Source organism: Protopterus annectens, chromosome 11.part0 (genome assembly GCF_019279795.1).
Source record: "Protopterus annectens isolate FY-2018-M chromosome 11.part0, PAN1.0, whole genome shotgun sequence".
NCBI lineage: Eukaryota > Metazoa > Chordata > Ceratodontiformes > Protopteridae > Protopterus > Protopterus annectens.
In genome coordinates, this window is record NC_056745.1 from 383,100,958 (window position 1) to 383,125,594 (window position 24,637).

The 24,637-nt window shown below is 36.6% G+C and overlaps 1 protein-coding gene across 1 annotated transcript in view; it reads right to left on the reverse strand.

The window, feature by feature from the left end:
• The window catches only part of ODF3 (outer dense fiber of sperm tails 3), a 171,445-nt gene that overhangs the window by 69,163 nt on the left and 77,645 nt on the right, over positions 1–24,637 (reverse strand). The window contains exon 2 of the mRNA XM_044087869.1: positions 6,180–6,312. Within this exon, the coding sequence (XP_043943804.1) occupies positions 6,180–6,288 (109 nt within the window). The 5' untranslated portion in view covers positions 6,289–6,312. The remainder of the gene's footprint in view (positions 1–6,179; positions 6,313–24,637) is intronic.

Consider the following 24,637-nt stretch of genomic DNA (forward strand, 5'->3'; position numbering starts at 1 on the left):
AAGCTTATTTGCATTGTCACCCTTTACATCCCTCCTGGAGACAACATCCCAATCCTCGAAGACATTCTCTGCTGGCTCTCTACCAATATCACAAATTAAACTATAATTCTGGGTGATGTTAATATCAACTGGGCAACAATCCAATCTCCAACCAACTCCCAAAACATTAATCTTTATAACTTCACTCAACTTATCAACTCAGTCACTAGACCATCCAAAGACCTCCTCTCTGAAAGTACCCTAGATTGGATTCTAGTTTCTCACCCCCATTATATCACTTGCAGTGGAATCCTTCCTGACCCATTAGGTAACCATCTTCACATTTTCACTCATCACCTTCCCTCCTCCATACAACTATCCCACACATATTCCTCTTGCCGGATCCTAAAAACCTTTAACCCTAATGTATTCTCATATGCACTAAAAGCAACTAACTGGAATCCATTAAGCACTCTATCCTTAGATAGTGCTATTACCTATTTCAACACAACTTTCTTAAACGTTCTTGATTCCTTTGCCCCCAAGAAAATAAAATGCATAAAAAGCAATTCTGTCCCTTGGTTAACCAAGACTACCTTACTCACTATGCGGCTCCATGATAAAGCCTGGAAATGCTATCAAAATACTAAAACCACAGCCACCCTTAATGAATACAGATCCCTTTGCAACAAAGTAAAAAAACTTACTATAACAGACTGCAGATCCTATTACTCCACACTCCAAGCCAATCATAACACCAATCCAAAAAGATTTTGGAATGGAATTTCATCTCTTCTCAATCCAGGGAAGAAAGAAAACCCCTGTCCTGACCCAAATTCCTCTGACTTAGACCTAGCTTCCCAGTTCAATTCATTCTTTATTGACTCCATAGCCAAACTAACAATATCCTTCACCAAAAACCCTGCAACCTCACAGCCATCCCAACTCTCCCCTCCCTCCTCTACAAAGTCTAGCCCTCAACCCTCCATTTCCATGAACCATATTCCCATCTCCACCTTTAACAAGTCTAGCACCCAAACCCTCCCTTCTCTATGAACCCCATTCCCATCTCTACCATAAAAAAAGTCTTCAAAAATTGAAGCCATGCTCCAATGCCCCTGATGAGATACCCTCCTACTTCCTAAAAATAGCTGCCAAAGCCGTTGCCTTCCCTATTTGTATCTTAATCAATCTCTGAACGTTTTGTTCCCCAGCTCTGGAAAAAAGCCTTCATCACTCCACTCCATAAAGGAGGCGACAACAATAATATCACAAACTTTCGGCCAATTGCTATTCTATCCCCACTATCAAAACTCCTTGAAAATTGTATTCACCAACAACTGCTACCCTATCTCTTAAAAAAACACCTTCCCTCTCCCACTCAGCATGGATTTTGGGCCAGCCATAGCACCACTACTGCTCTCCTTTCCTTCTTAGAAACCATTAACAAGTCTTGGGACTCTGGCCACCTTGTATCCACCCTCCTCTTCGACCTCTCTAAAGCATTTGACACCATTTCACACAATCTTCTCCTCAATAAACTTTCCAAAATAAATCTATCCCACTCCTCCATCAAATGGTTCACCAGTTACCTAGAGAATAGTCAACAGGGAGTCAAATGGAAAAAAGCAACTTCACCTTTCCTACATACTCCTACTGGTGTACACCAAGGCTCAATTCTAGGTCCCTACTATTTAGTATTTTAATCAATGATTTCCATCAAGCAATCCCTAATGCCAGTCTTATCCAATATGCAGATGATTCTAACATAATCTGTTCTGCCACATCTACTTCCTTATTAATAAAACTAACCCAGGATGCCTTCTTCTTAACTGAACAATGGATGCTACATAACCATCTTGCACTGAATACAACCAAGACTAAGCTTATGATATTTTACCATAGTAAAACCATTTTCCCCGATAAAGATTTATTCCTAATCACCAGCCAAAACAATACTCCCCTTGAAATCGTCTCCACTGCCAAGCTATTAGGAGTTATCCTTGATGACCAGTTAAAGTTCAACAGCCAAATATAAAAAAAACCCACATAAAACTCGGTATGCTCTACCGTCACAATCGTTTCATCTCTTCCTCAACTAGGCTTGTTCTTGCTACCACTTATCTTATCCCTTCCCTCTTATATGGTGCCTCTATCTTTACTAACCTTCAATCCTCCCTCAAGTCAAAACTATCCTCCTGCTACTACAAAATCTCAAAATTTGTCACAGGCCACAGATCCACTACCCAATCACTGCTTATCAGTACATCAACTCAGTTGGCTTGAGCTACCTAATTTTCTTACCTATCTCCAACTCATCCAGGCACACAAACTCATCTTCACCCCCCCCTTCTCTCTGTCCCTCCCTTGCCTCTACCTTTCAAATGCATCTTCCTAACAGAGAGCTAAGATCTAACTTTCAAAATCTAATTGAACTACACAAACCCACCCAGTTTTCAGTCGAATATATTCTATCCTTCTCTCTTACTCACCACTGGAGCTCTCTCCCACCCCTCCTCCATACAACCTAAAGTCTCTCTGTCTTTAAAACACTCCTTCATACGCACCTAACTTCACAATGGGAATGCTTCTGTTCCCACCCCACATAACCTCCTCAACTACTCTCAGTCCATTTTTTTTATCTTATGCACCCGACATAACTCATAGTAAAAAACCTTGCAAAAACTGAATACTGTACAATCTGCTGAATTGCTGATGTAAATAGTTTTTAATTAGATTTGTATTAATTTATTTCTCCAAATGCTAACTCTTTCTACTTTGTAACTCTGTATTTTCTTTTTTGTTTCTTTTAATTATTTCACATGTTTTGTAACTCATATATTTTTGTATTCCTGTAATTTTTTAACACTTGTATTTCTGGAGCTTTTCTCCCAGGGACTCCATTGAAAACGGGCTCCTTGTGGCGCAATAGACCATCCTGGTAAACAAACTGCAAATAAAAATAAATAAATAAATAAATAGAAATGTGTGACATTTAATCTGCATAGTGTATCTGACTAATTACACATAGGAGTGGAGTACTGAAACTATAATTACCTCAGTTTATATATGGTTAATTAGCAAATGTTTTAATATGAATTCCACAGTGGTCTTGTAACACTTTGGAACACATTACTTAAAAGTGCATTATAATACTATTTGGAAAGTGAAGTCACCAGGCTTCAAGTTCAATAAAAAAAAATATTTGTATTCCTCTCACATAAAACCAAAGGCTCTGGTCCTAAAACGGGTGTATATCACAAAATCGAAAGCTGAGAATATGGAATTCCAAACCTCGAATTGGAAACCTCAAAACCGGAAAACATTGAAGCGTAAAACGGAGGTCACCATAGAGTGCGGGAAGGGAAGATTTCCCTTTACTGCACTGTAGTGCGATCTCGGAGTTGGTATATTTAAATAGTGGGGGGTGTAGGTGGGCTTGCCCCCTGCATAGAGCGTTTTTTGTGTTGTTTTGTGTGTGTACTGTTTTTTTTTTTTTTTTATGTTCGATGTTTTCTGGTTTTGAGGTTTCCAGTTCAAGGTTTGAAGCTTCAATATTCTCAGCTTTCGATCTTCTGATAAAACCCCCCTAAAGCAGGTAATGATTTTATCATTCTTGGGTAAAATCAAAGGCTCTGATCCTATAATAGATGAAAATTTTAGCATTCTTAGATAAAATCAGAGGCTGTTGCCCCATAATAGATAATGACTGCATGACTCTTAGATAAAACTAGAAGCTCTGGTTCTATAATAGCTAATTTTCCTAGCTTTGATAAAAACGTATTAGAGGTACAAAGGGTTCTAGAATCAGAGAAGTGAAAGTGACATACATAACCTTGAAAAGAAGTCACAAGAAGGAAGGCAGGTACCTAACTTCCTGGATGATAAACAGTCCTAAGAGAAATCACATATTGGAATGTAAATATATAAGTGTCATTATTTCTTTCTTTTGTTAGTAATGTTACAGAGTACAATGATTCTATTGGATTATAGCTGAGTAAATATGCTGAGCACCTAGAGAGAATATAAATATATTCTACCAAAAAAGAAAATGGGCATTAAGAATTAAATTATGAAGATAATATACGTAGTTTAAACATGTTTCAGACCTGAAGAAGTTATCAGGAACTGGCTTTGTATGAGAGATGGAGGTTAGGAAAAACTGATTCTTCTTCTTTCGGCTTTTCCCGGTTAGGGGTCGCCACAGTGGATCACCTGTCCGCTCATGATTGGCAGTGCAGTTTTATGGTGTCTTGTTGCCAGCCCGGCACCCAACCTTCCACAGAAGGGATACACTCACACCTAAGGCTAATTTAGAGTGTCCAATCCACATACAGCATGTCTTTGGGATGTGGCAGGAAAATGGAGCACTCAGAGGAAACCCACGTGACCACAGGGAGGACATGCAGAGTCCGCACAGAAGGTACCCCAGCTGAGGATTAAACCGAAGAACATCTTGCTGTGAGGCGGCAATGCTAACCGCTGTACCACTGTGGCTGCATGATGAAAATGACTCTTAAGGTGTTAGCTAAGGCCAAACACCGAGCAACAACTAGGAAGATGCAAATTAATCAGAAACTCTCTGCCTTTATAGTTGTTATGAATGCTGTTGAAAAAAGACTTCTAGAAACATCTGGGCAGGGGGGATTAGGGAGTGAAAACAACAGAGATTCCAGAATCAAATGGACTTCATGACAAAACCCTGAGTCCTGCATGTGTGAGTTCCAGGACTATGTGAACACAATTATGTGATCAACTCTAAAACTGGACTGTGAACACTTAAATATGATAATAACTCTAAAAATGTTAAACATCAAATACTTGCTATAATCTTGTTCTAAATAATTTTTGCAGTAGAATTTGTCCCCTGCACCAGCCCAACATGGCGGCTGCATCTTCCACATCCTTGATGCTTATGTGCACTGTACTATCACTATAGCTGAGAGTAAGGGTGATATTCCAAGGTATGCCAATCTCAGGCTTTGTATACATGCCATAACTTTCTTACTTTAGTGACTACAGTTGTTGGACATGAAGTTTTAATTCACATCAATTCAAATGACACTTGATCAGAAGACATAAAATACATGTGGAAGGAGTGCTGCCATATATAATCCTGATAAAATGAAAGCTAATGGGAACAGAAGCACAGGAATTTATGTACCAAATGTCAAAATGTTATCAGAAACAGTTTGTTAGGAATGTAACTATTAAGGCTAGTGTGTATACATGGTGAACACATATGTGTGCACATAGGTTCATAGCATAGCATAGCTAAGTACTAGGCTGTTGGCCCTTGCTAGCCATTTTGAGCCTAGCCAATTTCCCCAAAGGTGAGACTCAAATCCTGCACCTTTTAACTGTGAGGTAGCACCTTAACCACTTTGCCAACTTTCAACCCCAAAATGGGAGAGGAGTTCAAACCCTGCACCACTGGCATTGAAATCAGCCAATCAAGCCAGAGCCATATCCCTCTATTCTAATTGAAGAGTGTATATGCACATGTTTTGTATGTCTGTGTGCATGTAGTATGTCTGAATGTGTGAGTGAATTTGGAAAAGTTGGAATATGGGTTTTTAGCAACTGAGCCTCAAAACTTCATTGATTGCAGTTAAGCTCAGAATGAGGAAGAGCTCTACAGAAACTGAACAGTAAACCAAGTTTCAGGAATGTAGTACTCTAAACTTAATGAGACTCAATAAAGCTATTTTGATGAGGGAGAGTTATTATGAAATCTGAAGGTAATTTTCTTCACCAAAGAAGTGGTCAGCTAATGTAACTAATTTCCGAAGATGTCTGTGATAACTGAAAGCATTGCAATACTTAAAAATCCATGTTATAACCACAGTACACTTCTGGAAGCTTAAATGACACTTACTTTTAGGAATATAAAAGTACCTTAAAAGTTAGCCTGGGTAATTGAGTGAACTATCTCCTTACATGCTGAGTGTGTCTATGTATGTAATTTCTGGAAAGGTGATGATTGCCAGTGTGACAGTTGTATTTTCAAAGAAATTAATAATGCATTGAAACACAGTATTGTTAAAATGAAAGTTCTTAGAATATGAACATGGGCTTCAAAATTCAAGGTGCAAGCAAATGTCCCAGTAAGTGTCTAGAGACCTATGTATCCATATGCCTGAGCAGTGTGTGTGTGTGTGTGTATGTGTGAATATATATTTTTAATGACATTTACAGACCTGTATTTCCAGGAAGAGCATATTTTGGTCCAGGACTGCCATAAAGTGCTGCAATTGGTCCTCTTGGTCTGTGGGGACGCCAGTTACCTACCCACATATCTGTAGCCATGTTGGATTAGCTATGTATTTTAAGCTGAAAGACATAAAGAGAGGACACAATGTGAGAATACACATGTATCTGCTATTTCCACTGTAAGACAAGCCACGATTTCATGAAAGTGGTAAATGAGGGCACTTTAAATGCTTAGTAACATCTGAGAATGCCCTCCTTTAAAAGCCTATAACATTTGTCTTTCTTTACATGTTCAACATTACATTTAAATTCAAAATGCCAAAATGACTGAACCTTAAGCATGCTTCAGCTGTGGAAAGGAATATGAATATGGATGTGAGACATTAGAACGAGAGAGCACGGGTTGATGACTGCAAGGGAAATTTGCAAGCAGAGATTAATAGAACTAGTCAGTCTGCTCCAAATAAACACATATGAGCTCACGAACAAGTAAGGTGACACAACAGAAAAGAACAAATTATAACACTAAGAAACAGAATATGGGGTGCCTAGTTAAGCTTTAAAAAAATCAGATGCATGAAAGTCTAGTGGATCCACTTTCTTTGAGATTCCAGGCTATGAAAGACTTAAAACACTAGAAGAAAACAATCTCTAAAGTCTGGAAAGAGCAGTGCTAATAACAGTGTAGTAAATCCAAAAGGATTAAAAAAAAAAGAACTAGATTTAGATTGAAACTGAACGTGTGTTGACGTTTGAGTAGGTTCCATCATGGCCAGAGTCCCAGACATGAATAAAATGTACAGTTTGACAGACAGTAGGGCCACCTAAAATTGAAAAGATCTGAATATGGTAAGCAATTTAGTACAACTGTCATAGAGCTTTAGGAACAAAAGTATACAAAATAAGGAGGATGAGAGAAATCTAGGTTAAGAAATCCAGATAAAAGGGGGCTACATTAAGGTGCAAAGGTGTGACAGGCAAACTATCAGAAAGGAGTACTATGAAATGAAGAACCTGTGAGTTTACAATGAAGGAAGGCGACAAAGGCTTAAACAATGGATGCTCACAAAATGACAAAAAGAAGATTATGTGCATTTCTTTGCATGGGGATTTGTTCCAGGAATAACAATTCTTTATGAGTCGAGAAGGCCAATGACAATATATGTTCAGCAGATGAATATCACTTTACAGAGAGACTCATGAGGCTTCTCAGAGTGTAAGCCACACTGCATGGATTGGCAGGACAAAAATCTTCAAACAGAGGATCATGCTTCCCAAAATGGAATGTTCTGGTATATTGTTATAATTTTTGAAATTCCCCAAGATATAATTAGATTAAAGATGAACGAAAAGGAAAAGAAACAGATAGTCATTCTGAGGCAGGATTAGAAGTTCATTTTTATCTTGGAGAGTAACTAGTAACTCTAGCTTGAAAGTAATAACTAGAACTTTCCACACCAGTTTCTGCTACATGTAAAACATAACATTCACTCACTTATTTTATATTCATTAATTTTCTCAGGCAGGCAATCCCAAAACTCCAAAGATATAGAATAAAAATTCAAATTAAATTATTGAAAGCCTGAAATCAGTTTAATTTGTTTGAGAATAAGAGCCACAAAGGTAGCACACAGGCTGTCCAGAGAAAAAATACAACTGTTTTCTTTGATTCTCTTACAGGAGATTCCATACAAAGAAAGAAACTTATAAACTCTTAGATAGGAACACACATACATCAGATGTAAGATTTGTGAAACAAGGGGGAGAAAAACTGGTGTAACAATATATGTATTTGCTGAACATATTTCACAAAGATAAGAATATTAATGGGCATCAAAGTAAGAAGTAACTTACAAGTTAGTTTAGATCAAAACAAGAATATGAGGTTCCTGAAAATACAAAGACAACTGAATCAGCAGGTAATTTGATATTAATGGTAGGGTGGCAGAGTCTAGCATGGGAAGCAAAGTCTCAATGCATAGGTAAAGTATGTCTCTTGGAAACAATAGATACTAGACAAAACAGAGGGACAGAGAGAGACATGAAGGGAAGGTGGTGACAAACTCAGAGAGAGGGGGAGAAAGATTACAAGATAAAGACAGTGGCAGAGACAGAAGTGAACAGACAAGTAAGAATGAAGAAGAAAGATGGAAATGCTAATGCATTATATACAGATGAATGGGAACATATGCACATATGGATGGATAGTCAGTGTACAAAAACAGCAGAAAAGAGAGCGAGAAATTGAAAACAAAGAAGCAGAGGTTGACAGTCAATAAGGATAAATACTTGTTGGTGTGTACAAGTTATGTAAGAACATGTATAAGGTATACAGACAGTTATTTAAGCTAGGCTACTATGGAGAAACAGTGGTCTATAGAAATATACAGAACAGGGCCATACAAAAAACTGCTGTGTGCTAAAGAGGTCTATTAAGTACCAAAAGGAGAAACATAAAAAGGTTCAAGGTACAAAGAAATGGGAGAATCAAATGACCTTTTAAAATTCAATGGAAAAGCTTCACTTTTCACATCCAGAAAGATGAACAAAGTCAGAGAAGGGTATTTAAATACTGAGACAGAATCAGTACCGAGGGTAAACAAAAATCATTCTGGGGGAATGAGGTTTGGACAAACAAGGATTTTCAAGTGGTAACAAGGAAAAAAGATGAGGCCACACTAGAAAAATTGCACGTTGACAGTCAATGGAGGTCAGAATAATTGGATAGAAGAGTCGTCAAAATATAGCAATGCAAAAACTTGAATGTCTCAGAACTATAAAGATAAAATGTAGGTCTCACCAAGAATAAATACAGTGCACCTCCTCACTGAAATTAAGTTTGACTTCAAGACTACTGTTTTACTGCCTGACATTTTATGAAGTCAAAACAATGATTCACTTTATTTCACTGACATAATTTCATGTGACATATATCAGTATTACTCTAGAATTTGACAACTCTGTATGCACCCCTTCACTGTATTCAAGAACCTCTTAACAGAACACGTAACTTTGCAGAAAGTATGTTAATACTGACAGATGACTAGAACATGCTCTGGAAAATGCTCTTTAATAACTTTCTGACTTTAAAGTATGGTGTCATTTATCCCTGAGTAAAAAATTTAATCATACTGCTTAAATACTATCCCAAAAAGATTTGAAAAGATACAATTTCAGATTATAGTTCAAATTTCACAATGATTCATTTCCTAACAAAATTTGTACTACAAAAGATAAACCACCGATACAAAGTATCAGTACCACTTAATTGAGTATTTTCATAAAGTCATAAGTTTATAAGCTGTATTAGTGTTCAGATCTAACAACCACAGAGGAACACTGACTCACTAAATCAGTATCAAATGCCAAATGACAGGCACAGTTACCTAAATTAGACTTAAATTTTGGAATGGCTTGTGACTGACTTTACTGAAATAGGTAGTTTATTCCAAGGTAAAGCTTGTATGGGTAAGAAATATGCTGATAAAGTACTGTTATACTTTGGTATAGTAAATCCGTAGTCTCTGTTTCTAAGAGCTGAATTGAGTTGGCATACTTTAATTCCTAAAGGTATTTGAAGGTATTTATTATGAAATACCTTAAAGTCAAATATAAATTTTGCTTTTATATAGCTGTAGCATATTTTATACAAAAGGAACACTATGTTAGTTAATGATGTGGAAAAAGTATCTGTCTATAAACTGTGTACATATTTCAACCTGCCAGATTAATTGTATAGTCAATGTTTTTTTTTTATACAAGGTCAAATAATTAAAGAAGTGTATTAATTTTTAAGAAGCCCTATCCAACTGTTCCTTGCCAAATGTTTGGTTGACCTCTGCCACATACATTTTAGTAAATGTAGAGAAATCAAGGATGCATCCATAAGTTAAAAGACTTTTACTGACAGTTGATCATCTACTGAAGGATTCCTGGGATTTTTTAATTAAATTAAAGGGAATCATTCCAACACCAGGAATGGTTTTATATCCAGTGGATGTTATTGATTTATAGAATACTATTCTACATGAGGAAGGTTTAAGATGGTTTAATGAATTTTTAGTGGTGAATACTGATTTGAGTCAAAATGAGATCAACATTTTGAATTCATTGATGGAAATTATTTTACAACATAACTATGTTTATTTTAAAGGACAATATTTTTTGCAAAAGAAGGGTGTTGCAATGGGGGTGGCATTCACCCCCTTATTTTTGAATATTGTTATGTTGTAATCGGAGAAGAAAGCAATTTTGACAGTATTTTTAATGCAAAAATTTTATATGTGATATTTTTAGATGATATTTTTATATTGTGGAATGATACTTATGCACAATTGGGAAATATTTATGGGGAATATGAATTCCAGTATAACTTTTTTGAAGCTCACCCACAATATGTTATGATAAAGTTAATTATTTGGATGTGGAGATTAGTAAAAATAGCAATAGGGAAGGACTAACATCAACAATTTATAGAAATCCTATTGAGTCTACAACTTTGTTGCATTACAATAGTTGTCATCTGACATTTCAAAAGAAAGGTATAGCTAATGGTCAGCTTATTCATTTAGCTAGAGTAATTTTAAATTTTGACAACTTTATAACAGAATGTGAACAAATGTTTGAGTATTTTAAAGCAAAGTATTATCCTCAGGATTTTATTACCAAGATTTATGAAGAAGTGGTCATTAAGAGGGGAAACAGGTTTTTAAAGACCATTAACTCACTCAGGTAAAATAGTTAAAGCTCAGGCAACTGATAATATTGAAAAAATGTGAATTTATTAGATGTTTTATAATGACCTTCAGTTTGGATAGTGATGTTATCAAATGCATAGTGCTTAAAAATTGGACAATATTCCCTCCAAATGAGGAAGTAGGAGGAAGCAGTAGAGAAAAGATGTAAATTTGTCTATCGAAATGACAAATCCATTAACACACTATTAGTGCAATAATAAGAATAGAGTAACAAGCAGAAGTAAAAGAGGACCTTTAAGTGTGGCTGTTACTCTCAGTGTTGTTATTTAAGAGAAGGTGAAACAGTGAAAATATATGCAATGTTATTATTAGGGTAACATTTTTTTTTATAATTGCAATACAGCTGGAATTATTTAGTTATCACAATGTTAGTACTGTCCCACTTTTTATATAGGAAAAACTCAACAACTGTTTAAGGAACATATATATGAGCACACACACAATATTGTAAGAAAAACAGGAATAATGCTCTTTACAAACATAGAGGATGAAATGCTGGAAATAAGTTTTTATTTTTAGGATTAGATAAAATTGCATTGAATCCTAGAGGAGGTGCTTGGAATGACTTATTAGAATTAAATGAGTTACGGTGGCAGATTAGTTTGAATGCATATAACCCTTCAGGGTTGAACGGGACTGAGTCGCTAGGCAGCATTTTAAGGATTAAAAGTTATACAATGTAAAGGATTTTTAAAGCTTAGTTTGTAAATAATGTTTTTTGAATAGGGACAATATTTAATTTATGTAATTGTTGTTAGAACATAATTTATTGATTTAGAGGTTGAAACATTTTATTTATTTATTTATTTATTTTATATTTGTTGATCGGGTATGTCCGACTGAGCTGAGTAGCCCTTTTTCAGTGGAGGCCCAGGGAGAAAAGCTCCACATAACATACATTTAATATGTAGACAGAATAATTAAAAAGCAAAAAAATCATAGGTCTTGAGAGACTATTACAACATATACAAATGTGACAAATATGACATTATATACTTCTCAGATTAATAAAAATAAATAAATTAAAAAATATAAGGTTTCATAACACAGCACTATACATATTGAGAGTAACCATTTGACAGGTGATGTAGTATGGAGTATTTGTATTAGCTTTAGAAGATTGTGCTTATAGAGGGTAAGTACAGTGACAAGCCCAGAGACTACCAAGGTACTCTTTAGTGGCTGATTTAAATTGTTTAGGATTTGTTAGGGTCCCGATTTCTAGAGAGAGTTTATTCCAGGCAATTGTTGGGTGATAGCTGTATAGTTTGCATCCTGATTTGGTCTTGGGTTTATATACTTGCAGAAGGTTTTTTGCAGAGCTATGGAGTGGGCTAGAAGGAGAATAGTAGGAGTTGAGGGAGGATAATGCTGGACAGTAGGAAGGTAGGTGTAGGATAGAGTGAATTATCTGGAGCTGTGAGACGAGAAGATGGTGGGGTAGTTCGAGCCAGTTTAGATATTTTAGGGAGAGACAGTGATGGGATTTATAGGTTTGTTCAGCTGCAAATCTAGCTAGCTTGTTGTGGGTAGCCTCAAGTTTTCCCAGGAGTGAGGAGTTCAGGTTTGTGAGAATTTGGGAGCTATATAAAAGAATGGGTAGAAGGTAGGCATGAGAGAGAGAAACTTGCCTCGGTTGTGAGGAACTTTTTATTTCTGTACAGGAGGCCTAATTTCTGGTGAGTCTTCTTAATGCAATTGGAAACATGTAGGTTAAATTTCAGCTGATCATTGATGGTGACACAGAGGAGCTTTGTGATGGATTCACCCTCAATGAGAGTATTGTAAAGAGATTGTATGGAGAAAATGGATTTTATATGGTTAGCATTTTTGGGGAGAAAGATTAATAGTCTTGTTTTTTGGGGGGTTGAGGATGAGTTGGTTATTGGAGAGCCAGGTCCCAATAGAGTTAAAATAGGTCTGAGTAGTTGAAAGAAGTTCAGAGGTAGGGTTGGCAATAGTGATGACTGCAGAGTCATCAGCATATTGTATTAGGGAAGATAGAGGACAAGAAGTATAGAGTTGATTAGTGAATACATTAAAAAGTAATGGTCCAAGTATAGAGCCTTGAGGAGCTCCCATTTTTACTGCGGGTGATGAAGGTAGTGACATCTAAGTGATTGCTGCCTATCAGTGGGGTAACTGGAGAACCATGCAACAGTGTCAGAGGAGAAGTTGAGGTTAGATGTTTTTTCCAAGAGATGAGGGTGAGACACACTGTCAAAAGCCTTTGAAAGGTCTAGGAAGAGACAAGAGATAAGGTTGTGGTCATCTCTGGCTAGAGAAATTGTGTTAAGGAAGGATAGTAGGGCTGTGGTACTGCTATGTTTAGGATGGAATCCATGTTGGGTTGGTTTGAGCAGATTTTCCTGTGTTTGGTATTGAATGGCTTGTCTATGTATACATTTTTCCAGTATTTTAGAGAGGGAGGAGAGGATAGCAATTGGTCTGAAGTTGGTTATATCTGAGGAGTTACCCCCTTTATGGATAGGTAGGGTATAGAATTATTTCCAGATGGAAGGAACCTTAGACTCAGAGATGGAGCGATTTATCAGTATAGATATAGGAAGAGCAAGAGAGTCAGCTGCAAGCTGAAGAAAAGATGAGAGAATGCTGTGAGCAGCTACTGAGCATGGTTTTAGTTTTGAGAATAAAGTTTTGATGTAACTGGTAGGCACAGGTTTGAGGGAGAAGGTAGGGGTAGAGTTAATAGTTGGAGCAGGTTTAGGGAAGATGGGTGGGTTAGTAGTAAGGGAGTTAGATTTATGGTTAAATAGCTTTGATATGGATTCAATAAAGTAGGTATTAAAAATCGGTGGCTATTTCTTGAGGTGTTTTGTCTGGGTATGGATTGGGAGGGGAGGGATTTCCAGGATGTAATATTTGGTTTATGACATTCCATAATTTTTGGGATTAGATTTTAAAGCAGTTGGAGGGTTGAAATAGAAGTCTTGTTTGTCTTTATTAATATGTTTTTTGCCAGATTTCTGAGTTCTTTATATTTTTGTAAGTCCTGAGGGAGTTTGGTATGTGTCCATCTTTTCCATGACTTGTCTCTAGATTTCATTAGGGTGCATGTGGTTTTTGATAGCCAGGGAGATATATTAGTTTATGCAAACTTTGCAGAGAGGGCCAAGAGAGTTTAAGATGCTAAGGAAGGTGGAGTTGAAAGCATGGAGTGCTTCACTGAGAGAGAGTTGGGTGAGGAACTGCCAGTTTACTGTCGAGAAGAGAGATTTAAAAGTGACATGATGAAAGTTAGATAGCTTGTGACAAGTTATATATCTGTGTGGTTTTTGGAAGTGGGGAGTGAATCTAAGCACTTTTATAGGGAGGTGATCACTGGGTGTGTTGGGTAATGTTTCTGGGTTATGATATTTGGAGGGGTTAGAGACTAATGCCCAGTCTATAAGAGTGTTAGGTGTTTGTGAGTTGTTAGTATGTGTAGTATGTGTGATTAGTTGTGTAAAGCCATATAAATGAATGTGATGTGAAGTGTTAGGATTGCAGAGAGTTAGCCCATTAATATTAACATCCTCAAGGAGTATGGTTTCATTGGGAATGTGTTGAGAAAAATATGACAGAATGTTTTCCAGCAGAGGAATTTTGGCCCCTGGTGGAATGTAGATGGCTGCTACTGTGATAGTAGTATGGTCATTGAGTTTGAAGTTAGCTGTGAGTAATTCTGCAGATGGAAAGGTTGGAGTAATATTCATAGGACTAGAGACTGCAAGATGGTTGTAGTAGACAATGGTGACTCCACCCTCTTTTTTATTTTGGCAATCTAGTCGGAGTATGTTGTATCCTGAAAGAGAATGTCTTTGTCTAGGTTTTGAGGTTTTAGCCAATTTTCTGTTAAAGAGATTACGTTAGGAATGCAGTTTGATGTCCAGGCATGGAATTGGCTGACTTTGTTAAGAATACTATGAGTGTTCATTGAGTAAAAGGAAATATGTTTGCTTGGAAGGTATGTGTCTCCTAAGTTGGTAGAGGTATTGTTAATGGAGGTATGGTTGAGATTAGGGCCAGGATTAGGGTGTAAATCACCTGAGAGAAGTAGGGTTCCAGAGGCAAAGTAGAGTTTGTATTTAAGTAGGCAGTGGTTAAGGTGCTTTGTCTTACGTTTAGAAAAGAGAGGAAAGGAGAGAGGAAGTTTGATTTTTGGAAGTGGTGTACTGAAGGATAGAATTGATGCAGATAAAGTTATTGGCTGTTGAGAAGTAGGGAAGCTGTTGTAAAAGGGACATGTTTGGTCTTTGGAAAATGGAGGTAGATATATAGTAAAAGATGTAAGAGAGAGAAGAAGAGATAATGGAGGCCGGAGAAGTATAGAAAGTATTAAGATATTCATGATTGCAAGGAGTGAGATTAGGAGTGTAAGTGTAAGAGACTTTAGAGCTGAAAGTTGTAGGATATTCAAATAAGTAAGAGACGTAATGGCAGTATGTCCAGCAGGGGGGGGGGGAGTAGGAGACCAGGAAGGGGTGTGGCTTAAGAGGTAGAAGTGTCGGATGGTTAAGTATAAAGGAAATGATATGGGAGGTGGGTGGGAATGGGGGTGGGTAGGGGAGTGAAGTAGCACCTGGAAGGTGGATTTCTCAGGAAACAATCAGAAAGTTCCTACGAACTACAGAGAGAGGTTTCCAGAATAGTACTGGTGTTTCAGTGTAACAAACAGTTGAGAAGTGAAGAAGAACAGTTTTATTTTGTGCTTTAGGGTTCAGGGCAAGAGTTAATAGTTTGCATGGTCTAGGGGCTTTAAATAGGACTAGAAGAGTAAGGAACAAGTGTGGAATGATGGCGTAAGAAGGCCAAAAAAAGAGGGGAATGGCATTCAGGGCATTGTGCTCACCTCGGAGAGTGACTTACTGAGCAATACAAGTACTTTGCAGCAGAGCAGGTCAGTTTAGATGGAATGATTTCCTTTAGAGAGTGAAAAAGAAATAAACTGCATAATAGATATTTTTTATATTTTTATTTTTTATATATTTTTATATGTGCTTTGTCTTTAAGGATTTATTTTTGCTTTAAGTATGATGACATTAGAATGTCATGTGAAGATTTAAATTGTACAATATACGTGGTTGGTTGTTCCTTCGTTTTGGAAAAAATGCACCAAAGAACCCAACTATTTTATTTGTATGGAGATATATGACTAATAAATTCTGCGTTTGTCAACCTGGTAGAAGTGTTTTTTCTTAACAGTCTTTTGCTGCATGTCTGTTTGTTTCCTGGTACATAATCATTATTAGTAATAATAAATCCTAGTTTACTATCACTGGCATACTTACTTATCCAGCATTTGTTATTGGCAGGAACAGTTGAAAATACCATGTTGGAAAGTACTCAACACAGTGATAGCCCTACAGAACCCCAGTATATCCTTAAATAATTTCACTTCTTTCCATTTATTGCAACTGCTTGCTCTATATCTGACAGCCAAGTCATGAGCCAATTGATAATGTATGTACTTATTTCTAATTTGCACATATAATTTTATGTGTGTGTGTGTGTGTGTGTGTGTGTGTGTGTGTGTGTGTGTGTGTGTGTGTGTGTATGTGTGTGTGTGTGTGTGTGTGTGTGTGTGTGTGTGTGTGTGTGTGTATATATATATATATATATATATATATATATATATATATATATATATATATATATGTCCCCTTCAGATAGTCAAACTTTTAAAAGCTCGACTTTCATATGGCTGAGACCATATGATTGAGCTTTTAAAAGCTTGAATGGTCTTAATGGAGATCTCCATACAGCGTAGAACAGGAAGATTGATTTTCCATTTATGCAATGTAGTGCGATCTTGGAGATGGTATATTTAAGTAGCGGGGGGTGTGGGGGATTCATCAGAATCAATTAATTAAATTAATCATCACTATTTAAACTATTTTTGGCGCCATTTCTAAATAATAATTTAAAGAAATAAATCTCTACTTTTATAAAAAGAATGTTACTCGTACATAAATTTATTATTAACATCTCTATTGCTAATTTAATTAATACACATCAATCCATAATATATAAACATATGTTTTAAAAATATGATTTAAGATAAAAGATGATTAATTTAATGAATTGATTCTGATGAAGTCCACATGTTGGTGGATGAAAGCGCTTGATCCGTATTCTTGTAATAAGTTTTAGTATGTTTTTTTAAAGAATTTCTTGCTGTGAGCTGTGACTTTCATTAAAGGATGTATTATTGCTTCCGCTGTGTGTCTGTTCCTTCAGGACAAGTGTTTTTTTTTTCGTTGTATTGCTACCACCATTTGGCTTCGGTATAGTATGGATTTCCAGGGGGAATCAGCTACAGGGAAGCGTACGCCAGGAGAATCAGATGAACTTACTCAACTTTGTTCGGAAGTTACATCTCTGAAGGGAGAGGTAACAAAAAGCTTTTGGAGATGTTATTGCAGCATGAGGCGAAACGCACCAAAACAGCTATGCACAGTATGAACAGAATGCCGTCTAGCTCAAGCGATTTGGATTTTGAGTTACCCAACTGACAGAAACTGTTAGCAACAGCTTCCACACAAAAGAATGCTTTAGACTTGAAACATCGAGTTCCAGATAACAGCAGGTTAACGGACAAAGATTTTACATTTGACTTCTGTTTGTATAACTTAGACGAAGAGTCTAAACGAGTTGGGACTAAACCCAAACGCTTTATGGCAGGGAAATCACACACTTCAGTAGTAGCCCATAACAACACTAAACAAGGTACTGTACATTTAAGCTCTAGCCCTAGGGCTAGAACTAATATTAATATGGGCAATGCAAAATCTACGAATGGTGTCAGCAACAGACTGGATCGTAATGATACAAGTGTAAATATTGATAGTGATGACTGTCATGGTATATTATGGGATTTAATATATAATATGGGTAAACATCTTAATATAATTAGAGGCATTAAAATTGACAATGCCTATATAAATCAATGTCTAACTTTAAAATTGGTGCTAAGGGTCTTAGATTTTTAAAAAAAAAAACAATGGGTGTAGAAATGGATGAACAGAATTGCAATGAGTTTGAAACACTGTTCAGTCAATTTAGTTTTGAGTTTATGAAACTATTAGTAAAGAAAAAGTATGAGAAATTGTGCAAACATATAGATAAGATAGAGAAATTGAATAAAACGATATGTGAGGATTTATTATTTGAACAGTGGGAGAATCTATATCAGAAACAGTTTAGAGAAGCTGATCGTAAAGCCAAAAGTATTATACAAAGAAAGCATAAGAAATTGGCAAGGGACTTATATGAATATAAAAATAGAATGGCATATCAATGGAAAACAGGGAAAGGATATCCCAATGGATCGGGAACACTCATCTGTAATTATGGAATTAATGAGTATTATATTAGATTATAATTATATTTTTTTTGAAGGGGAGTACTATAGACAGATTTGTGGTGTCGCAATGGGAGCTGCTTGTGCTCCAATTTATGCTAATCTAGTGATGTTAGACTGGGAAATAAAAAACATATTTAAGAGCCATTATTACAAATATATCAGATATTACACTAGATTTCTTGATGATATATTTATCTTATGGGATGGACAAGAGGACACTATTGATGCATTTATTAAGTATCTAAATAATACCAGTCAGTTCTTGAAATTTACATATAATTATAATAAAGAGGGACTGTCCTATCTAGATACATATATATCAAGTAGTAGTGAAGGATTTGAGTCATGCATTTTTAGAAAACACTTTCTCCAATAATTCAAGCAACCATCCATATAAGACGAAAAAAAGTATCTTTAAAGTACAGTGCATCTGGGCAGCACGCATGACATTAAATTATAGAGAGATGTTAGATGAAATAGAAGTTATTAGTAAGTTGTTTATAAATAGAGGATATCCACCCCAGTTAATAGAAGAAGTTAAAACATATGTAATAGGGGAATGGGGAAAAGATATGTCCCAGTGTTGGGGAAATTTTTAAAGAAAGAAGTAGCAATGGAAGTGGAAACTGAATACAAAAGAGCATGTATTTTGGAATACACACCCCAAATTACCAACATCAAGGACATCTTGAAAAAATATTGGAACATTTTTACTCTTGATCAAGATTTGAGGAGAATAGTTGGTGATGCCCCCATATTTGTATATAAGATGGGTTTGAATTTAAAACATTTGTTAGAGAAACCTAAGAGGGTGAATGAGATATCTTTACATCATGGAGGAACCCGGAAATGTGTAAGATGTGTCAGGTTATATTAGAAGAGGATGATGTAGTATTGGACAATATAAATAAAACAAAAATTGTTTTTAGGAGAGGTAACTGCAATACTAAGAATGTTGTATACATGGCAAAATGCTCAACATGTTCTTGTTTTTACATAGGTAAAACAGAACGCATGTTTAAGAAGAGAATATATGAGCATGTATATGCCATCAAGAAGAAAGACAGTACTAATGCACTTTTTAGGCATATACAATACACAGACAGTACACATAATTTCAGATTTGCCATTATAGAAATGGTTACTTTGAATTTGAGAGGAGGTCATTTAAGGGCATATTTAGCTGAGAGAGAAGCTAAATGGCAAATTCTAAGTGATGCATCAACATCGCCCAGATTAAATGATTATATTACATTAAAACCATTTTTACAGAATGAACACTAGTATTATTAATTGAAATATATATTAATAAATATAATTAGTGTTTTTTATTATACATCAATAGACATATAAGACTATTATTTTAAATGAATTTTAATTGGAAGTTTTTATAAGTATTTTTTATATAATTCATCACTTCAGGACATATAAATTGTTGATATATGAATTAATAATATTGTACTGCCTATATATTTAAATTAATGGATGCATTTACTACTATATACAACTGAGTTTACGTGTATGCAATTTTATACATTATAACTGTATTTATATTATATAACATATTGTCCCTGAAAATATGTATAGTAGAATACAGCATAGCTGTTGATATATGGTACTATACATTACTATACATATTTATTTATTTATTATTTTTTTCACACTCAGACCCTTTAGGCACCGTTGATTCACAATATATGTTCACAATATATGAACAGAATTGATTCAACAAGGAATGTACCATAGAATGGCAGCAATTCGTTCTATTGTATAGCAGTATTATATGACAGTTGACACTTTTGAAAGTACGTTTTTAAAACATTTTTAAAACATATTTTTAAAACATATGTTTATATATTATGGATTGATATGTATTAATTAAATTAGCAATAGAGATGTTAATAATAAATTTATGTACAAGTAACATTCTTTTTATAAAAAGTAGAGATTTATTTCTTTAAATTATTATTTAGAAATGGCGCCAAAAAGAGTTTAAATAGTGATGATTAATTTAATTAATTGATTCTGATGAAGTCCACATGTCAGTGGATGAAAGCGCTTGATCTGTATACTTGTAATATGTTTTAGTATGGTTTTTAAAGAATTTCTTGCTATGAGCTGTGACTTTCATTAAAGGACATATTATTGCTTCCGCTGTGTGTCGGTTCCTTCAGGACAAGTGTTTTTTTTCATTGTATTGCTACCACCATTTGGCACCTGTATCAATTGGCTAGACAGCGGGACTGAGCTAGAAAATATGTGCAGCAGGTAAGGGTGATAAAGGATAATGAGGGAAACGTAGTCACAAATGAGGACAGTGTGTTGAGCAGATGGAAAGACTACTTTGAGGGGCTGATGAATAAAGAGAATGAGAGGGAGAGAAGGTTAGATGATGTGCAGATAGTGAATCATAAAGTGCAGTAGATTAGCAAGGAGGAAGTAAGGATAGCTATGAAGAGGATGAAGAATGGAAAGGCTGTTGGTCCAGATGACATACCTGTGGAAGCATGGAGGTGTTTAGGTGAAATGGCAGTGGAGTTTTTAACTAGATTGTTTAATGAAATCTTGAAAAGTGAGCGGATGTTTGAGGAATGGAGAAAAAGTGTTTTGGTACCGATTTTTAAGAATAAGGGTGATGTGCAGAGCTGTAGTAACTACAGAGGGATTAAACTGATCAGTCACAGCATGAAGTTATGGGAAAGAGTAGTGGAGGCTAGGTTAAGAAGGGAGGTGATAATTATTGATCAGCAGTATAGTTTCATGCCAGGAAAGAGCACTACAGATGCTATGTTTGCTCTGAGAGTTTTAATGGAGAAGTACAGAGAAGGTCAGAAGGAGTTGCATTGTGTCTTTGTGGACTTAGAGAAAGCATATGACAGGGTGCCTAGAGAGGAGTTGTGGTATTGTATGAGGAAGTCGGGAGTGTTAGAGAAGTATGTAAGAGTGGCACAGGATATGTACGAGGGTAGTGTGACAGCGGTGAGGTCTGTGGTGGGAGTGACGGATGCATTTAAGGTGGAGGTGGGATTACATCAAGGATCAGCTCTGAGCCCTATCTTATTTGCAATGGTGATGGACAGATTGACAGATGAGATCAGACAGGAGTCCCTGTGGACTATGATGTTTGCACATGACATTGTGATCTGTAGTGAGAGTAGGGAACAGGGCGAGGAGACCCTGGAGAGGTGGAAATATGCTCTAGAAAGAAGAGGAATGATGGTCAGCAGGACTAAGACAGAATATGTGTGTGTGAATGAGAAGGAGGACAGAGGAATGGTGAGGATGCAGGGAGTAGAGGTGGTGAAGGTGGATGAGTTTAAATACTTGGGATCAACAGTTCAGAGTAATGGTGAGTGTGGAAGAGAGGTGAAGAAGAGAGTACAGGCAGGATGGAGTGGGTGGAGAAGAGTGTCAGGAGTGATTTGTGACAGACGAGTACCAGTAAGAGTGAAAGGGAAGGTCTATAAGAGGGTAGTGAGACCAGCTATGTTATATGGGTTGGAGACAGTGGCTTTGACAAAAAGGCAGGAGTCAAAGCTGGACGTGGCAGAGTTAAAGATGTTAAGATTTGCACTGGGTGTGACGAGGGTGGACAGGATTAGGAATAAGTATATTAGAGGGTCAGCCCAGGTTGGAAGGTTTGGAGACAAAGCCAGAGAGGCAAGATTATGTTGGTTTGGACATGTGCTGAGTTGGGATGCAGAGTATATTGGGAAAAAGATGCTAAGGATGAAGCTGCCAGGTAACAGGAAAAGAAGAAGGCCTAAGATAAGGTTTATGGATATGGTGAGAGAGGACATGCAGGTGATTAGTGTGACAGACCAAGATGCAGAGGACAGGAAGAAATGGAAACAGATGATCCGCTGTGGTGATCCCTAACGGGAGCAGATGAAAGAAGAAGAAAGTAAAGATGTAGGGTCCTGTTTTCATTACTAACAAAAATCGCTGTTTCTTAGTAAACTCTATGAACATGGCTGACTCAAAGGTGTTCATTAAAAGCATTACAAATTATAAATTAGGCTTGGGTGCAGCAAAGACTTACAGAAGACAGGTGTCACTCATCTGGTCAGGATAAAACAGATGGACAGTTGTGGGTTCAGTTCAAGTAGCTTTATTACACACAAACACATCAGGAATGAGACTTTGTAACTTAAACTTAAATAAACTTATAAACAGACTGTCTACCACACTCATACATGTTAACACTCTGGCTGTTCTCTCAAAATGGCACTGCTGCCTGCACGTGCTCACTATCTATATGCACATGCCTACATCTGGAATTGCTTCTTAAAGTTACACAAACACACTCTGTGTTCTACATCCTCCTTTGAGAAATAGCTCATATATCAAATAACAATATTCAATAACATGAAATGATCTCTTGTCAAGCTGACATGCAGTTATACAGAACTAATCTTCGACATGCAATTATACAAAATCAGACACATAAAATAATCATATCCAGGTTGCTGTGTATTTTACACTAAGTATAGAAATATGACCTGATGACATGTAACATAAAAATCAGAACTGGATCTATCAATGAGGACTGTCTTTAAGGGATGTTCTACTTTAGGGGCATCTAGGACATCATCAGGAATGGGAATGGATATTGAGACATGTTCTTCAGTATGAAGATTGTCAGGGTTGCTGTGAGATCTAGAGTCTGTATCATAGGTACAATGCTGCAATATAATTTCTGATACTGGAAGAAGATGCCTGTGGTATCTCCTGTATTCTGTTCCCTCAGATTCCACTAAGTTGGATCTTGGCACAGTAAATATACCTCTCACTTGACCAATTCGATCAAAGCATTTTGCCATTTGCATCCTCACTCTCTCCTTGTAGCAGATGAAGAAATCTGCTCGTTTTATCATAGCTGGATTTCTGAAATAAGTTGGGCTTTAATTGCTGTGGTGGTTTTAGCATAAGGCATCAACAAACTAGAACTGATAGGCAAGGTTTAATAGCTAGAAGACAGACAGATAGACAGACAGATAGACAGACATAGACAGACAGATAGACAGACAGACAGACAGACAGATAGATAGATAGATAGATAGATAGATAGATAGATAGATAGATAGATAGATAGATAGATAGAAGTCTCTGAGCAGGCAAGCCAAGTAGGTTGTCATGGGTTATATTTCTGCGATTAAGTAAATTCAAGAAGATATCGGTATTGTCATGCTTTGACCTCTCCAGTAATTGCTTTGCAGTCTGTACTGCATGTTCAGCAAGGCCATTTGATTGTGGATATTCAGGACTACTTGTAATGTAGATAAAGTCCCACTCTTTTGCAAATCTCTGAAACAATTGACTGGCAAACTGGGTACCATTGTCAGAAATAGCTGTGTGGACTACCATGGACTGAGAAATTATGTTTCATCTTTGTAATAACAGCACTGGATGTTATGTTAGGTAGCAAATCAATTTCAAACCAGTTCAAATAAGAGTCTACCAACAATAAATAATGCTGATAGCTCCACTCAAATATGTCGGTGGCTACCGTTGACCAAGGTATTTCAGAAATGTGGCTTCGCTGAAGTGGCTCTTTTTGCAAATGTGGTTTAGTACTATTACATACTGAACAAGAAAAAAGCACTTTATCAATCCCTGGGATTCATTAAACTGCATGCAGGAATAGTGCTATTCTTGCAAAGAGCGGATGGTGCCAGTGCAACACTGCAGCACGCCTTGCATATTCATGAAGGTGCGCTGCTGTATAACCTACACGTGCATGATCTGTGAATGAGTGCAGGGGGCGTGTGCACTGTATGGCAATTCTAGAGCAACTAACAGTGTCCACGGACACTGTTATCACAACGTAACAGTGTCCACAGACAAAATACATTAGAATACACACAGAAGCACAGCCCCCCACAATGGTCCAGCACAGATAACGTCCACAATACTATGCCAGTGTACATGCTGGCATACCAAATAAGTAAGCATGTTCCTGAGAGGAACATGTAAAATAATATCCACTGTATGATGTAGTTGTCCAGATTTCCTGCCCTAAGAGGCAGAAAGCAATGTGCATACCTCTAAAGTAAACAAAAATAAAACACGTAGCGTAGCTGAGCGGGCGTGCACATTGTGCAGCTTTGTATAGCATAGCTTAAACAAAGCATACAGCCAAAATAGTCAAAGTGAAATAGTGTAGTGGGTTGAACATTTGCTTAGCATACAGTCATTCACGGTTTGAACCCCAAATGCAGTCCATTCATTTTTATATTTGAAAACAGTACTAAAAGTATCTTTTTTATAAATAGGTAGTGAATAAAATATATTGGTTAACCAGGGTAGTGTAGCAGGTCCA